This window comes from Labeo rohita, chromosome 20 (genome assembly GCF_022985175.1).
Source record: "Labeo rohita strain BAU-BD-2019 chromosome 20, IGBB_LRoh.1.0, whole genome shotgun sequence".
In the NCBI taxonomy this organism is placed as follows: Eukaryota; Metazoa; Chordata; class Actinopteri; order Cypriniformes; family Cyprinidae; genus Labeo; species Labeo rohita.
The window spans coordinates 11,691,147-11,714,232 of NC_066888.1; the positions used below are offsets into that span (position 1 = coordinate 11,691,147).

The 23,086-nt window shown below is 38.0% G+C and overlaps 1 protein-coding gene across 2 annotated transcripts; it reads right to left on the reverse strand.

Annotated features, from left to right (window-relative positions):
* Window positions 1-6,019: 6,019 nt before the first annotated feature.
* On the reverse strand, window positions 6,020-12,165 carry gpr132b (G protein-coupled receptor 132b). Of its 2 annotated transcripts, none has more exons than XM_051137909.1 (2): window positions 12,045-12,165; window positions 6,020-8,293 (listed from the first exon to the last, which is right to left on the reverse strand). In XM_051137909.1, the coding sequence occupies exon 2, from the start codon at window positions 8,289-8,291 to the stop codon at window positions 7,203-7,205; it is 1,089 nt and encodes a 362-aa protein (XP_050993866.1). In that variant the 5' UTR covers window positions 8,292-8,293; window positions 12,045-12,165; the 3' UTR covers window positions 6,020-7,202. The 2 variants fall into 2 exon arrangements, with proteins under 2 accessions (XP_050993866.1, XP_050993867.1); XM_051137910.1 differs by lacking the exon at window positions 12,045-12,165 and adding an exon at window positions 10,478-10,560.
* Between the last annotated feature and the right edge of the window lie 10,921 nt (window positions 12,166-23,086).

The window sequence follows — 23,086 nt, forward strand, 5'->3', positions numbered from 1 at the left end:
TGTGGGTAAATGTGCATGTGTGTGTAAGTGGTGTGTGTTTGCATTTTCAGTTCTCCATATCTACCTTATTCTTCAATGCGGAAGTAAGCTTATGGCCGAGACTTACAGTTCATTAGCCGCTGTAGGGAAATAACAAGAAGAATAACAACGTGCAGTAAATGGAAAAACTACAAACTACAAACCAGTGTGTGTTCATAATTAAGATAATGCATTAAAATAATGCGGTAAGACACACTTATTTGCAATATCAAGCTGCAAAACAAGCTGTTTTGTACAGCGGAAAATAGCTGGATGTGGATGAGACCGGAAGCCTGACCCATAAAATTTACAAATGGCTCCGCCCACTCTCACGGCAAAAATTAGGTGGATAAATTCCCATTAAAAATAATAATAATAAAAAAATAACCCTATGGCATGTTACTGGACCAATGCAGAGGGAAGGAAGTTACAGGACATCTTATACCAAAAAAAAAAAAAAAAAAAAAAAAACACAAAACAAACCTTTTTTATTTTTCTTAGCTCCCTAAATAACACTTTTTTCAGAGAGAGGTTGCCAGTGTTTCGCTTGATATTAAGTATGGTTGACTTTTAAAAATCCAGTTAACATGATGTCAGTGCATATTTTTGAAAAGGAAAATTAGGTAACAGAGCCCTGAAGTTGGAAGCCACCAGGACCTCATTTGGAAATACCCCTCAATCACCATGGCAGCAGCTGGGCTTTGACCGTAGACACAGGAAGGAAAAGTGGCATCATTTTAGGCACGCCTGTGCTGTAAAAATGCATTTTCAGGAAAAATATTATAAATACACCCACGGATACTTTTACCAATGAGTGCACTGTGTTACTGAATCTTTACAGGAACACAAAAGCTTGTATCAGAAACTTGACAGGGTTAATGAACTAATCCAGTCTGATTTTATATAGGTCTAATCATAATACAAATGCTGATTTAATGCTATAGAGACAGTGATCATTCCAGAAAATGTTTGGGTTAAAACATCAACTTGGTTTTCCTTTTGTGTGTCCAGGCTTTAGGCCAAGATAAAGTCGGCTGTGAAAACATGATGCCGGGTAATGCCCGGACCATCTGTCAATAAGCGTCTCCCGAGTGGGTCGAGTGCAGAGGAGAAATGACTAAAAAGACAGTGCAGTTAGAGTGAGTTTTGAATCAAAATATTTACAGTTGCAGGGTTAAAGGTGTATATTAAGTACAACACAGTGCCGTAAGTGTCAGTAGTGCAAATATACAATATTTGTCATAGTCTCAAAGATACATAAATCAAGGCATGATAAGTCTATACTTACTACTGTTGTGTATGAGTGTATGAGAGGTGTTATACCTAAGCCTTCTCAAGGTTCTCTAAGATTCTTCATTTTCTGGGTGTCTGACCTGCTGTCCAGGTGGTCTCCCATGAAACTGTAGGACTATGCCATGTCAGCATCCTCCAGGATGGAAACCGGGGTGAAAGTTTCCTCATCCTACTGATATCCAACATCTTTGTTTTTATTTTTTTCCACATTGCGTCACAAATCATTTCTCTGCACTCTCCTTTCTCACACATCCCAAACATCCAACAATCTCCTGAGTACTCCTGGAACGTTGACACACGGTACAATGTTGTATTTTAAATCTGTTGTATACAAAGAGCAAACAAGAAGGTAGGCATGATGGCTCTCTGGGGATGGGGTCCAGATAACTGCTCACATGATGTGAAAAGCTCAGACACTCAAACAGGCAAGAACTTGATGTCTGTTTTTGTTTAACGCTGGTAAATGGCATTTAAGTGTCAGGATTTGCTGAACAAATTCTGTTTTTCAATAACTGACAAATTCAATGGTGGAAAACCATTAAATATACCACTGCAAGGTGAAAGCGGGACAACACTTCCCCCTATTGGCTGAGTATGACACACTACAGCACCTTAGTTTGTTTTTAATTGGACTATTGAAACACTTATTGGGCATTCGTTATAATACTAATACACAAACTGTATGGGGACTTGCATTATTGCATTCTTTTATGCAATAGTATATATATGTGACCCTGGACCACGAAACCAGTTATAAGGGTCAATTTTTTTAAATTGAACAAATGAATAAATAAGCTTTTCATTGATGTATGTTTATTAGGATAGGATAATATTTGGCTGAGATACATTAATTTGAAAATCTGGAATCTGAGGGTGCAAAAAAAAAAAAAAAATCTAAATACTGAGAAAATTGCCTTTAAAGTTGTCCGAATTAAGTTCTTAGCAATGCCTAATAATTATCAAAAATTTTGATAATTATTAGAGTTTTGAGAATTTTGAGTTTTAATATATTTACATTAGGAAATTTACAAAATATCTTAAAGGAACACGACTTTACTTAATATCCTAATGATTTTTGGCATAAAAGAAAAATCGATCATTTTGACCCATGCAATGTATTGTTGGCTATTGCTACAAATATCCCTGTTGAAAAACAGGGTTAGATAGGTTTTGATGCTGGTTTAAGCTGGTCCTTTGGTGGTTTATGCTGGTCCTTGACCAGCAACATGACCAGCATAAACCATCAAGCGACCAGCATCAAAACCAGCATTGTAGCATCAAAACCTACCTACCAGTATATGCTGTTTTTTTCAACAGGGATACCTGTGCTACTTAAGACTGGTTATGTGGTCCAGGGTCACAAATATGATGTCACGTTCATACAACACAATAGACCCAATCGAGTATGATTTTTGATAAGATAATATAACATTTTGAAGTACTACCTCAGTTGTAGTATTACCAAAAAAAAAAAAAAAAAAAAAAAAAAAATTCAGTGTAGGCTTCTGCGGTTTAGTGGAAAGAGAGGGAATGCTTTAAAAACAATGAAAAAGGTTTTATACAGTTTCGCATGTTCACAAAACGACCAGTAGATGGAGCTGCAAGAATATGTGTACGACTCCAAAATGTCTTTCAGTATACTATGTTACATTCTACCGTATTTTATTAAGCTTCTGTTTAAAATACGTCAGTGGCAAAGTAAGTTCAACAGTTTCCATTCATCTCTCACATGAGCCTCAGGGTGAGGCCTTGTTGTTGTCATCACCTTAGCTTGAAATTGAAGATGTTCCTGCAGTCAGCTGTTTCCCCCGTTACGTCCCATAATTCCCATAGACATACTGTTTCAGGATATTTTCATCCCAAAATACATGTTAAAGGAATAGGCTATCGTGGATAGCAGACAATTACACTCGCGCCCTTAGTGTGACCTCATGGGGCATGCGCACAATAAACACGAAAAAGAAAAGAATATTTTTCATATTTTTCAAAAATTTTATAGCAAAATTGCCAGTTAGTGCAATCTATTGTATATTAGGAAATAAAAAAAGCAGAAATAAAGTAGAAAGTAGGCTATGCCAATGAGTTTTTGGCACAGTAGGTGATAAGCTTGTAATTTACATGAAAAGTTCACCGCGCTAAAATGATAAGCTTCTGAGAGATAAAACCCTACAAATAAAGAAAGGCAGGTAGGTCAGGATGTTTTCTGCGGAGCCTTTTTTTGTTAATGCATTAATAATTTACATTTCTTGAAGCACATCAAAAAAGATACTATTTAATAAAGCAGAAGACAGAGTATTATAGCAACTAGAACAAAAGGAAATGCCTTTGAAGAAACACATTCAGTCTCTTGGGATTTGTTATAGATTTGAAGAGAACTACATCATATGTAATGCTAGATCAATACAACATCTCTATCTTAGGCCAAACAAAGCAAGTCATTTACTGCCATTTTTACTGTACATTGTTTTCTGTGAATTTCCAGTGTCAATCATATTTCACAGAAACAAGATATTGTTTCACAAGACATTGTTTCACAATGTGTCTCACACATGTAGTGTGAAATGTATTTTTTTACATCCTGATGACAAGCGATGTGCCATGTGGAATTTATGAACACATGACTGGACAGTTGCTATGTACACAGTTATTCAGTCTGTCTCTGCCAGATGCCCAGCGCATCACAACAGGGGCGGGCACCAATGGGATGACTGTTTGCTATTGGCTGAGGACAGCTGCTGGCTCCTTAATTATTCATTGAGGGAAGGGCCAATTAGGAACCTGTCTTGGTATCTGAGTTAATTATTAAGGATGTTTACATTGGAAGGAGAGGGCAGACATACCAGCTGACCATGAGTTTGTCTAGCTTTTAGCTTTTGCAAAATGTCATATGCATGTTTCACTTAAAAGTGTAAATGAGGAAAAATGCTGAACTGCTGCACTTGCTAAATATGTAATCATATTTACAGAAGTTTGCATTTGCTGTTGTTGTTGATTAATATACATCTTTCATACTTAAAAGAGCACACAAATAGGCTATCACATCTCAGACAGTTTTCATCAACCCACATTTTAATAATCACCACAGAAGTCAAGAGTTTTCAATATTCAGTGCATTTAAATTACTTTTCACTTTGTCTTTTGAATGTTTTGTGTCTGTGAAAAACATACACATTTTAAATATTTTTTTTCAGTATCAGTTGAAATGTTTTATATTAATTTAGTATCATACTCCTAAAACCATAATTAGTCCATGCCAAGTTCATATATTGGAAAACGTTTGCACTTCTCTTGTAATCTTGCTTGAGTTTATTTACAGTTTCTTAAAAGAGTAGCAGTATGTGCAAATTGTCCATTGTAGTTTACTGGTGACTGTACGAGAAAAGCTTGACTGTGATTTATTACGGTCTACACATGAAATCTGGGAAAATAGGACAAATGGAAAATCAACCAAAATAAGAACGTAGCACCTAAAAACAAAGCCATATAGTAGATAGGCCAGAAATTGTGGCATATATTAAAATAACATTAGAACAAAATTATCATAATGCAAAACACATCCATTATAAAATTGTATAAAAACACACACACAAAAAACAATAATTTAAGAAAATACATAGATACATAGATGCTTTCTACGTAATAAACTTTCCAAAGAACACTGTCATCACTAAAAGGCATGCAGTTTAATACTGACACATTAAATTTACAAAACAAAACACTGCATTTGTATTACAGTAAACTATGAGAGAACAAAAGAAAGTGATGCTGTATATGGTTTGAAACAGTTGGTATCAGACATAAGCCGACACACACTATCCACCGACCATCTGAAACTTTATTGCACACAAAAAGCAATCACTTGCCACACCCTCGGAGAAAAAAACAAACAAACAAGAACTGTAAATTTAAGGCCAGGACGCACGCACCAAGCCGACTCCCAGTTATCAGCATAACTGATATTCAAAATAGTAAGCAAGTGCTGCTTTGTTTGCATTTCGTGTATCTCGTATGTCCTTGGTTTGGTTTCTTCCTTTTGGCAGATGCTGCAAGACGACAACTTCATCAGCTTTCGTCGCTGCTTATTCTTTGAAGTCGGCTTGGTGTGTCCCTGCCTTTACGGGTACAATGACTTGTCACTGGGACTGGGGGAATACCCTAAATGTGGTATCTTGGCAACTTATTTCCCCCTAAAGGGGTCATAATAGTACCATACACTACCAGTCAAAAGTTTTTGAACACTAAGATTTTTACAGTTATTAAAGAAGTCTCTTCTGCTCACCAAGCCTGCATTTATTTGATTCAAAGTATAGCAAAAACAGTAACATTTTGAAATATTTTTACTATTTACCATTTAAAATAACTTTTCTATTTGAATATATTTTAAAATGTCATTTATTCCTGTGGTCAAAGCTAAATTTCCTGCATCATTAGTCCAGTAACATGATCCTTCATTGTAATTTGCAGATTTTCTGTTTAAGAATCATTTATTATTATTATTATTATTATTATTAATTTTTTAATACATTTATACATTTTTTAGGAATTTTTATGAATAGAAAGATCCAAAGATCAGCATTTATCTGACTTAAAAAGTTTTATATATATTATATATATATAAAAAGTGAAAAATATTTCTATTTCAGATAAATGCTGATCTTCTGAACTTTCTATACATCAAAGAAACCTGAAAAAATCTACTCAGCTCTTTTAAACATAATAATAATAATAATAATAATAATAATAATAATAAATGTTTTCTAAACAGCAAATCAGAATTTTAAAGTGATTTATGAAGAATCATGTGACGAGTAATCACAGGAACATTTTAAAATATATTCAAATAGAAAATAGTTATTTTAAATAGTAAACATATTTCACAATTTTACTATTTTTGCTGTACTTTGGATCAAATAAATGCAGACTTGGTGAGCAGAAGAAACTACTTTAAAAAACATTAAAAATTGTACTGTTCAAAAACTTTTGACTGGTAGTGTAAGTGTACATATTAGCCCACACACTTTAGGGGATTCTTTAACCCTAAAGGGTGCATATTATTACCTTAAAATAGTATAAAGGTATCTCTTTGAGGGTTCTGCCCCAGTTACAAGCCATTGTTTCCCAGTTTGCAGTTGGCTGTAGTCTGCGGTGTGTTCAAGCGCATCTTTTTGTTCCAGATTGCTATCGACTTTCGCTGCTGCTAGTTCTTTGAGGTCGGCTTGGTGTGTAATGGCCTCAAAAGTGCAATTTTTGCACTTTTTTTCTGACAGTGCAAAACAGCAAGCTATAATCTGATTGGCTGGCTTGATACACCTTATGTGATTTCAGCTGCACATTTTCACCAGTCCACTCGGAATCAGAAATCATGTTTACAAGATACTGAGCCGGTCACTGGATTTGACATAATTTGCCCAGTTTGTGGCACCAAATCTCTGATCAGTTTTGAGGCACTTAGTAGCATGTAAATAGAATGTTATCCCACATTATATCTGCGGTATTTGTACCTCTTGTAATTTGAGAATTGCAAATTCTTGATTTGGTATGACTGATTTAGGCTATGTGAAAACAACAAAAAGGGAAATGAGCAACTTTAAAAGCAGGTCAGACTGCCTCTTCCTGTCTGTTGAGTTCGTGCTTATCAACACAATCTAATACGCTCTAAATATAAGTCCAGGATATTTAGATGCAGCAGCTGAGTGTTACAGAAGAATTCTGTGGCAGAAGCAGGTTTAGAGGTGTGAAATGCATAGATAAGATCTTAGCGTGAGATCATTAAGGTGAAAGACCACAAAAACAACAGGAAATTCACCTTTGTTTTTTTCTGTCTCACTTCAAGATGATATTGTATTGATGTAACCTTGATTTTCCCCCACAATGTCCAATGCATCTAAAATTTAGCATGCACTGGGACATGTTGTCCTCATTTGATTGCCTTTTGTTGGGACGAGTTCTGAATTGCTTTTGGAGCTGTGCATGTTGTGTTGGCTGCTGTGCGTCGAACGCTGACTCGCGTTGACTTTGTTGCACATCGACGCAATGACTTTTCTGATCTCCTGACGGATATTGTTGCTGGAGAGCACGTAGAGAATGGGGTTGAAGGCGCTGTTGAAAGTCGACAGTCCTAAGAAGATTTTGTAGGGCGTGTAGACGTATTGTTCAAAGTGACAATTCTCTGCCAGCTTTGGGAAGTGGTAGGTGATGGCACGCAACAACAAGATAATGTGGTATGGAGCGAAACAGATTAAAAACAACGCCACCACCGCCACAGCCAGATAGCGTACCTTCTCTTTCTGATGAGGCTGGAGACCCGTACTGGCCTGAACGTTGGCAAGAATGGCTCTATTAGTGAAGATCAGGATGGCGAGGGGGATAAAAAAGCCGATGCAAACGCGGGCGTAGCTGAATCCCGCAACTACCGCTGAGGTCTGGCTGGGCTCAAAGCAATGGCGACTTCCTTGGGCAGCATTGCCTTCAGGCATCATGAAGACAGGAACGTGACCCAAGCCTACGACCACGTAGATCGAAAACGCCACAAGAGCTGCGATCCGTTTCTGGCGCAGACCACGAGACTCAATGGCGTAGACCACCGCCACATAGCGGTCGATGGACACACAGCACAGCAGGAAGATGCTGATGTACATGTTGTTGAAGAACACAAAGCCGGTCACTTTGCAGGCCATGGAGCTCCAGGGCCACTCGTGGTTATTACTGACGTACACCGTCCACAAAGGCAGCGTGAAGAGGTAGGTGAGGTCGCACACGGACAGGCTGAGGAGGTAGATGCCGAGGACGTTCTTACGACACACCTGGTGGAGGGTGAGATAGACCGTGGCCAGGTTGGCTGGAAGGCCGATGATAAAAACCATGATGTAGAGCACCATCAGAGGAACGCGGTCATCTTCATAGGATATTTTACATGACACATTCCTACTCTGGTTCATGGTCGTCGAGATGATCGATGCCACAGTGGATTCCTGAATCATATCTGGGGGGAGAAAATAAAGAGAGAAATTAGAATTAAAGCATTAAGAATTCATTCCCATGATTCATTCATTTGGCCATGATTTAATCATTTGTTCCCTAATTTTGTTAAATCATGGCTAGCTCATATTATTTTCTTCCCTTATTCATTTAAGTAATTGCCACATTGTACATTGAGTGTGCTGAGTTCAGCCTGTTGGGTCATTTTATTGGGTTATTTTTAATATTTTCTACCAAAGTGCTGGGTAGTTTTCTGTAACTCAGCTGCTGGGTCATTTTTACTACCTAAATGTCAATACAAAATACAAACCCCCTCACATACCTACCCAGTGCTGGGTAACCAAATGTTAGGTAGTCTGTGCCAAACCGGTTAAACCGAATACATTTTTCTGCGGTCATTTTGTGTTTTGTCCTGAGAGAAAACTTTACTGACGAGACGCTTCTTGAATGAAATCAAGGTATGTATTACATTGTATTCCTATAAAATTATTACTGTATGGATAGGAAAACGTCCTATTTTTCCTATTTTTAATGCAGCTACCGTCTGCTTGGAACGGTAACCTTCTACAAACGCAGCATTCACCGAATCGACACTCAAACCGAACGCCGCGCCGGCGCCATCATGGAAGTTTCAAGAACTATAGTAACCATGGTTTTTGGTTTTATATATTAAAACCTTGGTTAATTTTCGTAAGGTTTTCTTTCCACAGATTCCCATTGGCTGCATTTGCTGCTCCTGTCATGTCTTAAAACCTTTACTAAAATGTTTTTTTTTTTAAAGTTATGGTTGTAAAAGACTGTCTATTATTTAAAATGAAAAAATCTTCAATAGGTTGACTCACCCAACACTGTCAAAACAAACAAACAAAAAAACAGCAAATGAGTTAATAAACCCAGCATGTGTTCTGTCCAATATTTAGCCAGCACTGGGTTGCTAAATATCCCAGAAATGTAGCATGAACCATTAGGCATTTATTACAGTACTTGTTAATATTTGTTAATGTTAATGAAAAGACCGTCGTTCATTGTTAGTTCATGTTAATTCACAGTGCATCAACTAATATTTACAAACACAACATTTTATTTTATTAATACATTAAATCCTGAAATTAACCTTAAGTAAAATTAATAAATGCTGTAGAAATATTGTTCATTTTTAGTTCATGAAAAAATAAATATATACACATAAAAAAATATCAATAAATACCAATAAAAAAATAAATAAATACACATTTTAAAATAAAATGTAAAATAAAAATGAAATAAAAAGACCTTAAATTAAAAATGAAACAACAACTAAATGTAACACTGAATACATTTAAATAATAAAAAAAATAATACAATCAAATAATACAAATAAATATTATTATTAGTTACTATTTTGACCATGTCTAATAAAATAAACAATCAGAGTTATTCAAGTTAAAGCCCAAAGTGGCTCCACTTACAGTATATTTATGTATTTCACACGTGGTATTTGCCAAAGACGTGGTATGCATCAAAGAATCTAAATTAACATCCACATTCTGTGCTTTATTTAAAACAAAACGCCTTTTTTTTTTCAATAATTCTCTGGGTTTTGTACCTACAATCAATATTCACTTTTGCTTTGATTAAAAAAACCTTCTTGAGTCATCCGACCTGCACGCAAGCATTGAATTGGACAACTATTGTGACAATTTGGTATAGATACATTTTGATATAGATACAATACATTTATTACAGTATTTGTTAATATTTGTTAATGTTAATGAAAAGACCGTCGTTCATTGTTAGTTCATGTTAATTCACAGTGCATCAACTAATATTACAAACACAACATTTGATTTTATTAATACATTAAATGCTGAAATTAACATTAACTAAAATTAATAAATGCTGTAGAAATATTGTTCATTTTTAGTTCATGAAAAAATAAATAAATACAAATTAAAAAAAAATAAAAAATACCAACAAAAAATAAATAAATACACATTTTAAAATAAAATTTTAAATAAAAATTAAATTAAAAGACCTTAAATTAAAAATGAAACAACAACTAAATGTAACACTGAATACATTTAAATAATAAAAAATAATAAAATCAAATAATACAAATAAATATTATTATTAGTTACTATTTTGACCATGTCTAATAAAATAAACAATCAGAGTTATTCAAGTTAAAGCCCAAAGTGGCTCCACTTACGGTATATTTATGTATTTCACACGTGGTATTTGCCAAAGACATGGTATGCATCAAAGAATCTAAATTAACATCCACATTCTGTGCTTTATTTAAAACACAACGCTATTTTTTTTTCAAGAATTCTCTGGGGTTTTTACCTACAATCAATATTCACTTTTGCTTTGATTAAAAAAAAAAACTTCTTGAGTCATCCGACCTGCACGCACTGAATTAGACAACTATGGTGACAATTTGGTACAGATAAAAGTACTTTCCTTTCGACCTGATCACTGATAAGCAGCAAAAGGCTAAAACTTTCCAATCTAACCACATGTCACTGTATGTAGTGTTTCAGTGTTTCTGCCATGTCTCATTCATAGTAAAACAGCTCCATTCCCCGCCATCCCCGCACAGCACTCCCAGCGTTTGCCCCAGCTAGACAAGACAGCCACTGAAATATTCATAGAGACCCCATCATCCACAGGGAGAGGGGAAAAAAACAAGTCCATCAGAATGAAAATGTGCTAGAGGAAACCACATTCGTTGCTGAATGAATTATGTGAGTCATAGCGTAACGGTTTGCCTAGACATTTCAGAAGTTTAAAATGAGTGGTCAGCCCACTGGAAGACGTTTTTAAAGTTTAGAGAGTTATGACAGTTAACCCACCCATAGGTCTATGCAAACTATACAGCCATGCTGACTAAGAATCACTCCCTTTCTTTGTGCTCATTTCTCACTATTCACACAGGCGAAAAAAAACCCTGATATTGCACATGAACTTTAAAGAGAATTGGGCAAGTAAATAGTGCAAGTTCTCTATTTGACCTAATGACATTGATGGACAGTGTCAAGAAAGACACGGATACAAAGAGGAGAAGAGTACAGTACAAACAGCATTAGTCTTCATTGTGTTCTGTGACCTCCTTATAGTCATTAAATCACTGTACTGGTGTTAAGACAGACACTGTGACTTTTGAATCAGATGAAAGCTTTTATTCCCTCGTCCCATATCATTAGTGTCAAGACACTGGCGATGCTCAGTCAAGTGTATGAGACCTTTATTTTTAGACGCCCCAGGCAGATTCAGGGAAACAAGCTCAAACATGAAGAGCAAGAAGATACCAGACATGCCATTATTTATTATCTGAAATGCATTTTGTTTATAATTAATGCTTTGAATGTATCAGAACAGAAAAATAATATAGTCTGAGTCTAAACTGACATTAAATATTCATGACTCCTTTGTTTACTGCTGACACCAAAATCAAACCATACCAAACCTCTCAAGAAAAAATGTGATGATTATTATTTGTTTGCTAGAAATGTGACGGTTATGCCGTATTAATCTTAGTTATTAATCAAGTTATCATTGTAAGCTATAGCTAAAAAGTGTTTTAGAGAAAATCGTTTTTTGAGGTTAAAAGTTAAAAATACCTGCTCTAGGCAATTAGCACATGGTAAATCAGTTACATAGTACACGCACACATCCTCTTATCAAACTGAAAAAAAGTCTGGTACTTCTCAGTATGCAAACGGAAATATGATTTTTTTTTTTAAAAGTAGCGTATAAAAACACGTGGCTCTTACCTTTAAATGTTGTTAAGAATGTGTCCACTCTTCATCCATAACCATTGAAATTGCAAATTGCTGTGGAGTGTAGTAGCGCAGCGTGTGTAATGATGAAGGGCGGCGTATGCACATTTCCAACCACACACGACCACGTGATCACCACACTTCTGTTTTCTGTTACTGCTGGGTCAAATAAGGTGTTTCGAATGAATGAAAAATGACGCGAACCCTGTGAGGCTCCTATAAAAACGCTTAGCATCATCAGTTGTGGGTTTGTGTACGTGAGCGCATCGAGGGTACTCAGTAGGCGTGATGATACTTATTAGGTTTTGAAACAGTGTGTGTATAAAAATTTTCAAAACGTTGTTCAGGCCCACCATCACACCTCAAATTGGACAAATATTTGTATATTAAACCTTTTTGTCTTTTTAGATAAAGTAGGCCATCCCATATTTATCAAAAATTATAGGTCTTTCTTAATTAAAAATGATTTATTAATGCATATGATCACACTCTAAAAAATGCTGGGTTAAAAATAACCCAACTTGGGTTGTTTGGCAACCCAATGCTGGGTAAATATTGGACAGAACACATGCTGGGTTATTTTGACCCAGCTGGTTGGGTTAAATGTTTTTACCCAACATACTGGGTTATTATATTTCTGGCTTAAAAATAACATCATATTTAGCTCCTAAAATGCGAATTTACCAAGGGAACCCCGACAAAAATTTGAATTTTATCCCCCTGAACTTGATTTTTAATGGGGGACCCCCCTCGAAGTGTGACTGGGCTAGTTTTGAGTAGCAGTTGGGTGGGTTTTAGTGGGCAACCCTGACAAGAACACCCATGGACAAAAATATAAGACAAATTAAATTTATTTGGGTGAATACAGCATTGTTTACGATATTACACACATTTAAACTTGTTTAACAAGCATTTTAGAAATAAAAAATAGAACATTTAAAAGTAGCATTTTAATTTAAGTGTATTCAACCTTTCACTCCCTGTTGAAAAAAAAAAAAAAAAAAAAAAAAAAAAGGATATGTTGGTTAGGTATGTTTTGAAGCATGACTGCTGGTTTCAGTTGGTTTAAGTTGATAATGTGCTGGTACTAAGCAGGAGTTGCTTAGGACCAGCAGATGACCAGCTAAAACCATATCTAACCAGCATATCAAAACAAACCTAACCAGCATATGCTGGGTTTTTTTCAACAGGGCTGTAATCACTTTTCACTGAAATAGTGCTAATTCTTGTGCTGGTATGTCTGCGAAATCTAAGCTGGTGATTTGCTGCTGTTCGCCAGAGGAAGTATGAACTTCAGACCGCCACCTCACATTTCACTCGTAGCTGAAAGATGCCATACTTGATTCCATAACCTGCCCATAAACAAACTGTATTGAGATTAGAGAACATATTTTAACATCAAATTAAATTCAGTGTTATAACGAATAAAATCAGTTTATGTTTTGCAAGGCAAAAGGCGTTTCCATCATGCGAAACAACCACTGCTGAAGTAGCTGACATCTCATCGTTGTACAGTATTTTGTGCTGCATTGCATAAAATGATAGAATTTACAATAAAGGCTTTATAAATGAAATAAAATGTATACAAACCTTTATTTCGCTGAAGACGTGCAACAAATTGGCGGCACTGAGAACTGCTTTCTCCTGTAGAGGACGCAAAAAGCCTACGCCCTGACTGTAACTCAGCAGCTGGGTTGTTTCGTTGGAGACAGGTATAACCCACCGGTTGGGCAGAAAAAATAACCTGATATTTACTAACTATCCTTAGTTATAGAAAAACTACCCAGCACCTGGGTAAAGAATATTAAAAATAACCCAATAAAATGACCCAACAAGTTGAACCCAGCATTTGGGTAAAAAAAAAAATAAATAACCCAACTTTTTTTAAAGGGCAGAAAAACTACCCAGCACCTGGGTAAAAGTATTCACAACCCACTTTTAATAGTTAAAAGGTGATGTTTTGTAATGTTTGTACTGGTATATGCAACTGAAACCATTAAAAGTTATGTGATGGTTTCTATTGCTCTTTTTTCAGCAGGGAAGGTTTAACCACAGCTTATTTCTGAAACTACGTACTTCTTTTAAAACTGTTAGGGTGAAACATTTGGTGTCATATTACTCATTGACACATACCAGAGCTGTTATAAACAGACAAAACAAAAACTATTGTACTAAAGTGTAAAACATGGAGAAACATGAACTTCCATAATAACTTGATGTGGTCTAGATCGGAGTGATCTCAAAACTAAAACAACATACCATGAACATTGCCTTGACACGTCTTTGTGTGTAAGAATTTCCAGTGAGCTAACAGTGACAATTCACTTAATTTAGTATTTCTTTGTCATGATCCCACATTCTTGTCAGAAAACACATCTCCACTACATCTGGGCACTTCAGATGTCTGTAAGAATTTTGTAAGAGTAGGGCTTTCATTACAAAGTTTTTAATCTTTAATTCATTTTTTTTATTATGAACAATCATTTTGGATGATTCCAAAATGGACTTTTCTGTGTTTAAGTTGCTATAATCTGGTCGTCGGTGCATCTACCAACCTAGAAAATGTGAAAAAGGACAATCCAGTTGAGATTTTGCTCCCCCAGTGATATAGTAAGATCTTATTATCATACTATCGTCTCTTAATCAACACCTTTCCAACCACGGCTCTGCCATTGTGTTTCCGCAATAATAGCGGTGTAAGCATTCTAACTGTTCTGTCGTTGGCTGCACAGACGACCACAGAACACTATATAGAGTCCCAGCCTCTGAGGAGGAGGAAGAGAGCAGTAGATTTATTGAATTATTTACTGTATATTACACTGCTGTTACACAGATCTAACATAAAAAACGTGACTTCTTTCCCATGCTGTTTACCTTCACAGACATAACCAACTGTTTTTGTAACTCATGTGTGTTTCTAACACAAACATGTGTGTATTTGACAGTTTAAGCGCAATAAGACATGAAAGAGAACTTAGTTGAGTACTCACGTCTTGTGACAGCTGCTTTCTTTGCACGTGGTTCAAATGTGTGTGCTCAGAAAAGCCTATATCAGAAGTTTAAAGAAATATGGCTTTAAAATGCATGATTTCAGCTTGATAGATGATTCAGCAGTGATATTCAAAACCAAACAAATGTTTTTTTTGAAGTGTATCTGAGGTACCAGCTGTAAAGGCACAGCTCTATTCTGGAAAAGTGGGCGGGGAGCAGCAGCTCATTTGCATTTAAAGAGACATACACGAAACATGTTTCTGCTTCCATTCAAAATAGGCATTTTCAAAATTATTTAAAAAATAATCCGTGGGGTATTTTGAGCAGAAACTTCACAGACACATTCTGGGGACACCTGAGACTTATATTACATCTTGTAAAAAGGAGCATAATAGGTCTCCTTTTAAAGGAGAAGTCCACTTCCAAAACAACAGTTTACAAATAATTTACTCACCCCCTTGTCATCCAAGATGTTCATGTCTTTCTGTCTTCAATCGTAAAGAAATTATGGTTTTTGAGGAAAACATTTCAGGATTTTTCTTCATATAATGGACTTCAATTGTGCCCCCGATTTTGAACTTCCAAAATGTAGTTTAAATGCAACTTCAAAAGGGCTCTAAACCCCAGCCGAGGAAGAAGGGTCTTATCTAGCGAAACTAACAGTTAATTTTTTTCAAAAAATAAAAATTTGTATACTTTTTAAGCACAAAAGCGCATGTAGCTCAGGTTCTGGGATGCACGTTCACGATGTACTATTGAATCATGTCGAAAGGTCACAAGGAAGGTAGGCGGATCTACAGACCCAGTGTTTAAAGAGCGAACGTGCAAAAACTAAGAAAGTGCAAGTAAGTCAAATGCTGTTTACAAACAAAAAGGTACAACATGTCGGACGATTCTGAAGTTGTAGGAGAAAATAAGATGGAGTTTTTCGCCATACTCGACCTGTTTTAGTTGGAGTACACAGACGATGAACTTAGACGTGAAACGTAGTATTGAGGGGAAGTTCGGATCATTTTACCGACTTGGACCTTTGTGTCTCGTTCAGCAAAATGAATGAATCTTTTTTCGAGTCATTTCGTTCATTTTAGCAAAATTAGCGTCACGTGACAGCCCCATAAAATGAACGAACGACGCAAAAAACCCAAAGACTCAAAACAGGTGAACCAATTCCAGTACAGAACTTAATAGGATGTTGCGCATGCGCGACTGAACGAATCACTCCCCGAGACGACTCGTTCTTCGCGAATCACATTAAAGATCCGTTTAAAATGAACGACAGTGTTGCCAACTTAGCACGCTGCCAGCGCTCAGCAGTAGTTGGTTAAGCTCCGTCGCGGAAAGTTTTAGCTACAAAATGAGTACCCCTGACCAGATATTATATTTCTTACCAGAATAATATTTCTTGCCAGAAACCTCTAGAACCTGTCATAGGGTGTCATCAACCAGTGTTGGGCAAGCTACAACAATGGCACCTGTTTCAGAATGTTGAATGAATAAAACAGAGAAAACACGAAATTTTTAAATAAAATAATTTATACATATAATTGAATAACACAGTCTATATATGAATGGGTGTTTGTCAAAAAAATAGCCTAATGGAAGTGCTGTAGTTTTGCTGTATATAGCTACTGAAATATGACAGACTGCACAAAAACAGCACTTTAATTTACTGCCATTTTTAAAGATAGTAATTGATTTCATGAATACAAGACTGTGAATAAAAAACAAGTGCCAAATGTAAGACAGATTTGGCCCAGACCCTGTTACTATCTGGGAAGCAAATCTAAATTCTATTGTAAATTTGTTAACTGACAGTAAGGATATTTAACCGAATCAAGCGGCTATTTTCGTTTGCCGAAGTTTTTTTTTAAGAAAAACATGCTAACATAAATTGTACGTCTTTGAGAGGAAAACCCGACAGGTCAGGGCGGCCTATAAGTCACATTTTATTATATTCTGAAATGAACAGGCCTACAGCTGTTATAATGTTCCGACATTATTTCCCTCACTCCACAACAAATCCTTTAACTTTAACCGTATTCAGAACCGAACGAGGATGAAAAAATAAATAAATAAATTTGCCTAAACAAATTTAAAGCTAAACTGAAAGTAAAGTTGGGCTTAGGTAGACTACCTCTCTCGCCACAAATACAAATGTTTCCAAATCTGCAATGTATTTGAAGCGAAAATATTATGCATTGGGTAAGCTTTGTACTTGATGCACGTCGACGGAAAATATCATGATGAGCAAAAATGTGCCACGGGACCAGTGTTCACGCTGAACTGCACGTAACACACACTATTTAAATTGACTAGTGTAACTTTTGGGTGACTGTGTTTTATTTTTCAAATGAACAGGCTGCAGTGATAGTGCGCGAATATTAGCAAAGATTATTATAATTCGTTTAGACTAGAACACTGTTTAATTCTTATTTCGCTATGGAACCTGATCGTTTTTTTTTTGTTTGTTTGTTTGTTTGTTTGTTTGTTTGTTTGTTTTTTTTTTGCTAAGAACGAACCGAAACATTGTGCCTTTCGCCATGAATTTCTTTATTTACCTCAAGTCTGCAAACACGCTGAGATGCTTCAAACTGCGCGCCGCACTTCATTCACGAGAGAGGCGGGAGGATTAATACGGTTTGACTGACAGTTTAATGAGCCAATGGCGTCACGAGGTTTAGTGGCGGTGACGTCGCTTACTGACCCAGGATCAGTGGTCCGTAGCAGTTATATTTCCGATTTAAGCTTAAAGTATAGAAAAATACATAGCTTTTAGCTTTTGTTGACGCTACCGCGCTACTTGATCAAAATAAGAGCTTAGCTTCTGAAAAGCTATTTGATTCAGAAAACAGCGACGCTACCACCACGCTACTGAGAAATGTAGTTAAGCTAGTAGCGTCACTACTTGTAGCGACGCTACTGCCCAACACTGTCATCAACACTAGGGATGTTCATTTCGGTTATTTTTCCTAACCGACAGCCGACGCTTGTTAACCGATTATTAACCGTTAACCGACAAGATTATTTTAAATTAGAATTTAATTATTTTAGAAAGGATAAGTGTCTGTGACCCGTTAAACTACTAACATTTGTTTTCCGGGATTAATTTTACATGCGCAAAAAGCAGCAAACAACAGAACATGAGGATTCACATGGACACGTCGCATCACCTGCAGCGCTTCTGCGAATGGAGAAAAACATCATAAAGCTAGGCTATATATATATATATAATGAATGAATAGGCCTATAAGATAAATATTTTTACTTAATAAAACAAACAAACAAAAAAAGTGCAACAAGTAGCTAGTATGCAGAGTTTTCGTTCATTTTTGTGCTGCGCGAAAGGAAGACGGCTGAAAGCGGCATCCTATTTTTCTTTATTTTACAAACAGCAAACCGTTTACAGTTTCGATTATCTGTAAAGAGTCGTTTCCCCTGTTAGAAGGAAAAAAAAATCAAGCGATTGCGCCGGCGCCGCACGCGCACACACAATCAGCCAAACATGGGGGAAAAAAAAAAAAAAAAAAAATCACACTGCTTAATCGTTATCAACGTACTGCCGTGATATTATGCCAAACATTTTTTATGTGGATATTTTAATGCGAGAAGTACAAAACCAGGTTTACATAATAAATAATATTTTAGCATTCAAATACATCTTGAATACGGAGACATTTGGATTTGTGTCGTATGAGAGACCCAATGTTAGTTTCAGTTTCGTTTTGTCTTGTCGCCGAGCTTCTTATATTTTTCATTCTTGTTCTTTTCTAAATACTGTTAAATTGAAAGGATTTTTTTGTGGAGTGAGGGGAACTAAAATAGCCTAGCCTATGTTTATAGTGTATTGTAAATATTTCGCGTCGACACCAGGTCTTTGTGAATGTAATAATGAAATGCGACTTAACGTTATAGGCCTACGCGATTTATCTTTTTTCTCTCAAAAATGCAATTTCATTTTATTTTAACCATCCAGAAAACGTTTTAAAATATTTTGATTACTGCATTACTGAAAAAAACGACCTTTTAAACCGTTTAACTGATTGTATTAATCGGTCAAAATTCTTTCTGTCGGTTAACCGGTTAAAATGAGCATCCCTAATCAACACTCAACAATGTTCCGGCCAGAGCAATGTGTTTTTGTTGTTGCTCACTCTTTATTTATTTATTGTATTATTTTTGTTTCTTTATCCTGGCTGAAGCAGTTTGTTTGTTGTTTCAATTTATATGAATATTCAGCCTGTTCTAGTTTAAATGGAAATATATTATTGTTAATAAGCTGAGTGTCACAGTTCTGTCTGTTTGTATTCTTGGTTTCTCCCATTGTCTCCCCCCGTCGATCTGTCTACTTTGGTTTAGTCCTTGTTAACGTTATCTGGTTCACCTGTCTGTCATTATTAGTTAGCCTTTATAAATCTGTCTTTGTTATGAGTTCCCTGTCGGTCTTTATTGTTGAATTGAGTTTCTGTGTGTGTGTGTGTGTGTGTGTGTGTGTGTGTGTGTGTGTGTGTGTGTGTGTGTGTGTGTGTGTGTGTGTGTGTGTGTGTGTGTGTGTGTGTGTGTGTGTGTGTGTGTGTGTGTGTGTGGATATCGCTCTGTGTTCCTGCCTGTTCCTCTTGAAAGTAATTAAAATAAGATTTGTTTCGTACGTTGTATCCTGTCTTCCATCCAGCACCAGCAACCGTAACAGAAAGACCGACCGCTACAGTTTTTTCCCGGCATCTTCCCCTGCGTTTATTTTTCCGTTTTTTCCCTCAGTGTTTTTGTTTTTTTATTATTATTATTATTATTATTATTATTATTATTATGGATCCTACCGTTCTTCTCATCCTCCCGAAGCAGGGGGAACGCTCTCTTGAGGACCACACTCGTGATTACATCTTCCTGGCAGAACACCCCCACTTTACAGATAGCAGCCTATGCAAGTTCTACTACACTGGACTTAACACCACCACCAAGGCGCTGCTATCTGGGGAGGGTCCTCAAGAGAGCCTGCCGGAGTACATCGAGTGGGTGCTGGCGTCCTGTGGATCGTCGTGGACCATCGACATCATCGAGGAGGACGTCATCCCCACTCCAGACCCAGAACCCAGCCAACCATCACCCCGACAAGCGGAGTTTGAGCCCGAGCCTACCGCAGATGAAGAGCCAAGAGCGACAGAGCCAGAGCCTGACACATCTGACCAGGTGCGAGAGCCGGCCACTACATTCGTGACGGTGGAGTGCTGCGTGGAGCAAGAGAGGGCTATGGAGAGCCCTGCCCACTGCACCACCACTGGGGTGAGCTGGAAGAAAACTCTGGGGACTTAATTGATTTTTCTATGGAAGTTCTAGAAAATGACTCTGGGGATTTAATAGACTTCTTTACAGAAATATCTACCTGTCACGTTATGCAAGCCTGTATGGAATCCCCACCCACCCTCCCTCTTCTGCCTATGTCAACGTCTGTCTGCTCACCGCTGTCCCCTGACAGCCCCTCTGCTCACCCTCAGCCCACCACCTGTGCAGTGGGCTCGCCACGGGTCTGCCAGCTTCCATCGGTGTCAGGGCTGGAGGATCCCTCATCTCCGCCTCCAGCCTCAGAGTCCAGAACTCCGCCTCGGCCCTCTGACCCTGCGGCTCCACCACGGCTCTCAGCGCCCTTGTCTCCATCGTCGCCCATCGGTCCACCAGCTCCACCGGGCTCCCTCGTCTTTCCGGCTCCACCCTGGTCGGTCGTCGTCCCTCCGTCACCTCAGGACTCTGTTCCTCCGGCTGCGCCTCGTCACTCCGTCCCACCGGCTCCTAAGGACTCCTCCCTCCCTCCGGCACAGCCTCCATCCTCTGTCGCTCCGGCTCCGCCGCGGACCTCCGGATCTCCGCCTACGCCTTGGTCGCCAGAGCCTAGGGCCCCGCCTTGGCCCTCCGGATCCTCGGTGTCGCCCTGGATCTTCGGCTCTTCATCTCCTCCTCGGGCTCCTTCACCAGCTGCTCTGCCTCTGTCGGTCAGCCCCATGGAGTCGTCAGCCTTTCTTCCACCATGGCTCCTCCCTTCATCGGCTCCACCGTGGGTCATCATGGCTGCGTTCTGGGTCCTGCTAGGTTCCTCCTGCTCCGGGTCCCTCCTGTTTCCTCCCTGGCTCCTCCCACCATCATCACCGCCTTGGACTTTGTTTTTTGCCCTTATCACTCTGTTTTTTTTTTTTTTTTTTTTGTCCCCCTCCCGGGGTTCCGTCCTCCGCCGAAGCCTCCTCCCACATGGACTCTGTTTTTCTGCTGTTTTTTTCGCCCCTCTTGTCTGTTTTGTTTTTTGTTTTCTACGGCGCGAGGACGCGCCTATTCGGAGGGGGGCGTAATGTCACAGTTCTGTCTGTTTGTATTCTTGGTTTCTCCCATTGTCTCCCCCCCCATCAATCTGTCTACTTTGGTTTAGTCCTTGTTAACGTTATCTGGTTCACCTGTCTGTCATTATTAGTTAGCCTTTATAAATCTGTCTTTGTCATGAGTTCCCTGTCGGTCTTTATTGTTGAATTGAGTTTCTGTGTGTGTGGATATCGCTCTGTGTTCCTGCCTGTTCCTCTTGAAAGTAATTAAAATAAGATTTGTTTCGTACGTTGTATCCTGTCTTCCATCCAGCACCAGCAACCGTAACACTGAGTCTGAGAGTTTTATTTATTTGATAGTTTTTCACATTTCTTGTTTGTAAAGGCTAAATACAAATAAAATGTGAACCCTTTTTTTTTTTTTTTTTTTTTTACTGTTTTTATTTAAAAAAAAAAAAAAAAAAAAAAAATTATATAATTTTAATAGGAGGAGCCTGGAGGTATTATAGACTTTGCAAATTCAGTTTGCAGACATTTGTAGGTACAGACATCCATTGTGTGTGTCCTCGGCAGTTTTTTCCTGAGGCTTTTTAATATTGTCCGTATCGATATCGGAATTATATCGTATCGACCGAAATTAATAAATGTATCGTGATATAAATTTTTGCCATATCGTCCAGCCCTACCCCCTTGGCGACTTTTTTCCAAAAAAGCGCTTAGCGACAAATCTAGCGACTTCTTGGTCAAACGTTATACAGTTTCTGAGACTTTCCGGTACTGCCGCACGGGCACGAATTGTGGCATGACGAGGCTGGCGACGAGGTTGCTAGTGGGCGTTCCCACTACTGGTTGCCTTGACAGCGAATCAGGTTTCTTGCCGTTAAATACAAACATTTTCGAGGCAAAAGACTAAATATAATATAAATATAAATTAAATCTGTACATATAAACAAAAACGATCAAGAAGCAGAGCCTGCTTATTTCAACTGAGTATGTTTTTCTGTGGCTGAGAGGAAAACGATCACATGAGCTCTACCGTCTTCTTTCCTATTGGCTGTCGCTCCCGACAGTCGCTCTTCATTTGCATAAAGTTGAGGGATTCTGAAGCCCCGTTCACACTACAAGCGACACGCAGCGACAAAGCGACGCGATCCCATTCATTTCAATGGAGAGCTGGCGATTTCCGGCGACAAGCGCGACATCGAGCTACAGCGACCGTTGGCGACCGGATGGGGCGTGTCCAGCGACGCGACAAAGTTGAGAATCCCTCAACTTTATGCAAATGAAGAGCGACTTTCGGGAGCGACAGCCAATAGGAAAGAAGACGGTAGAGCTCATGTGATCGTTCTCCTCTCAGCCGTAGATAAATATACGCAATGGAAAAATATAGGCTATGCTTTTCATCCGTTTTTGATTGTATGTACAAATTTAATTCATACTTATATTATATTTAGTCTTTTGCCTCCAAAATGTTTGAATTTAGCGGCAAGAAACCTGACTCGCTGTCAAGGCAACCAGTAGTAAGAACGCCCACTAGCAACCTCGTCGCCAGCCTCTGGCGACATACAGCGACAGAAGTCGCTGCTAGTGTGAACGGGGCTTTATAATGGGCCGCGTTTCAGTCACTATTTCTATTTCATATTCATCCCGTTGTCTGACAACAGAAACAGTAAAACATATAGATGAAAACAGTTTTATTGCGAATTTGGCTGCATTAAAATGCCATATGTGAGCGCAGAGAGGCAA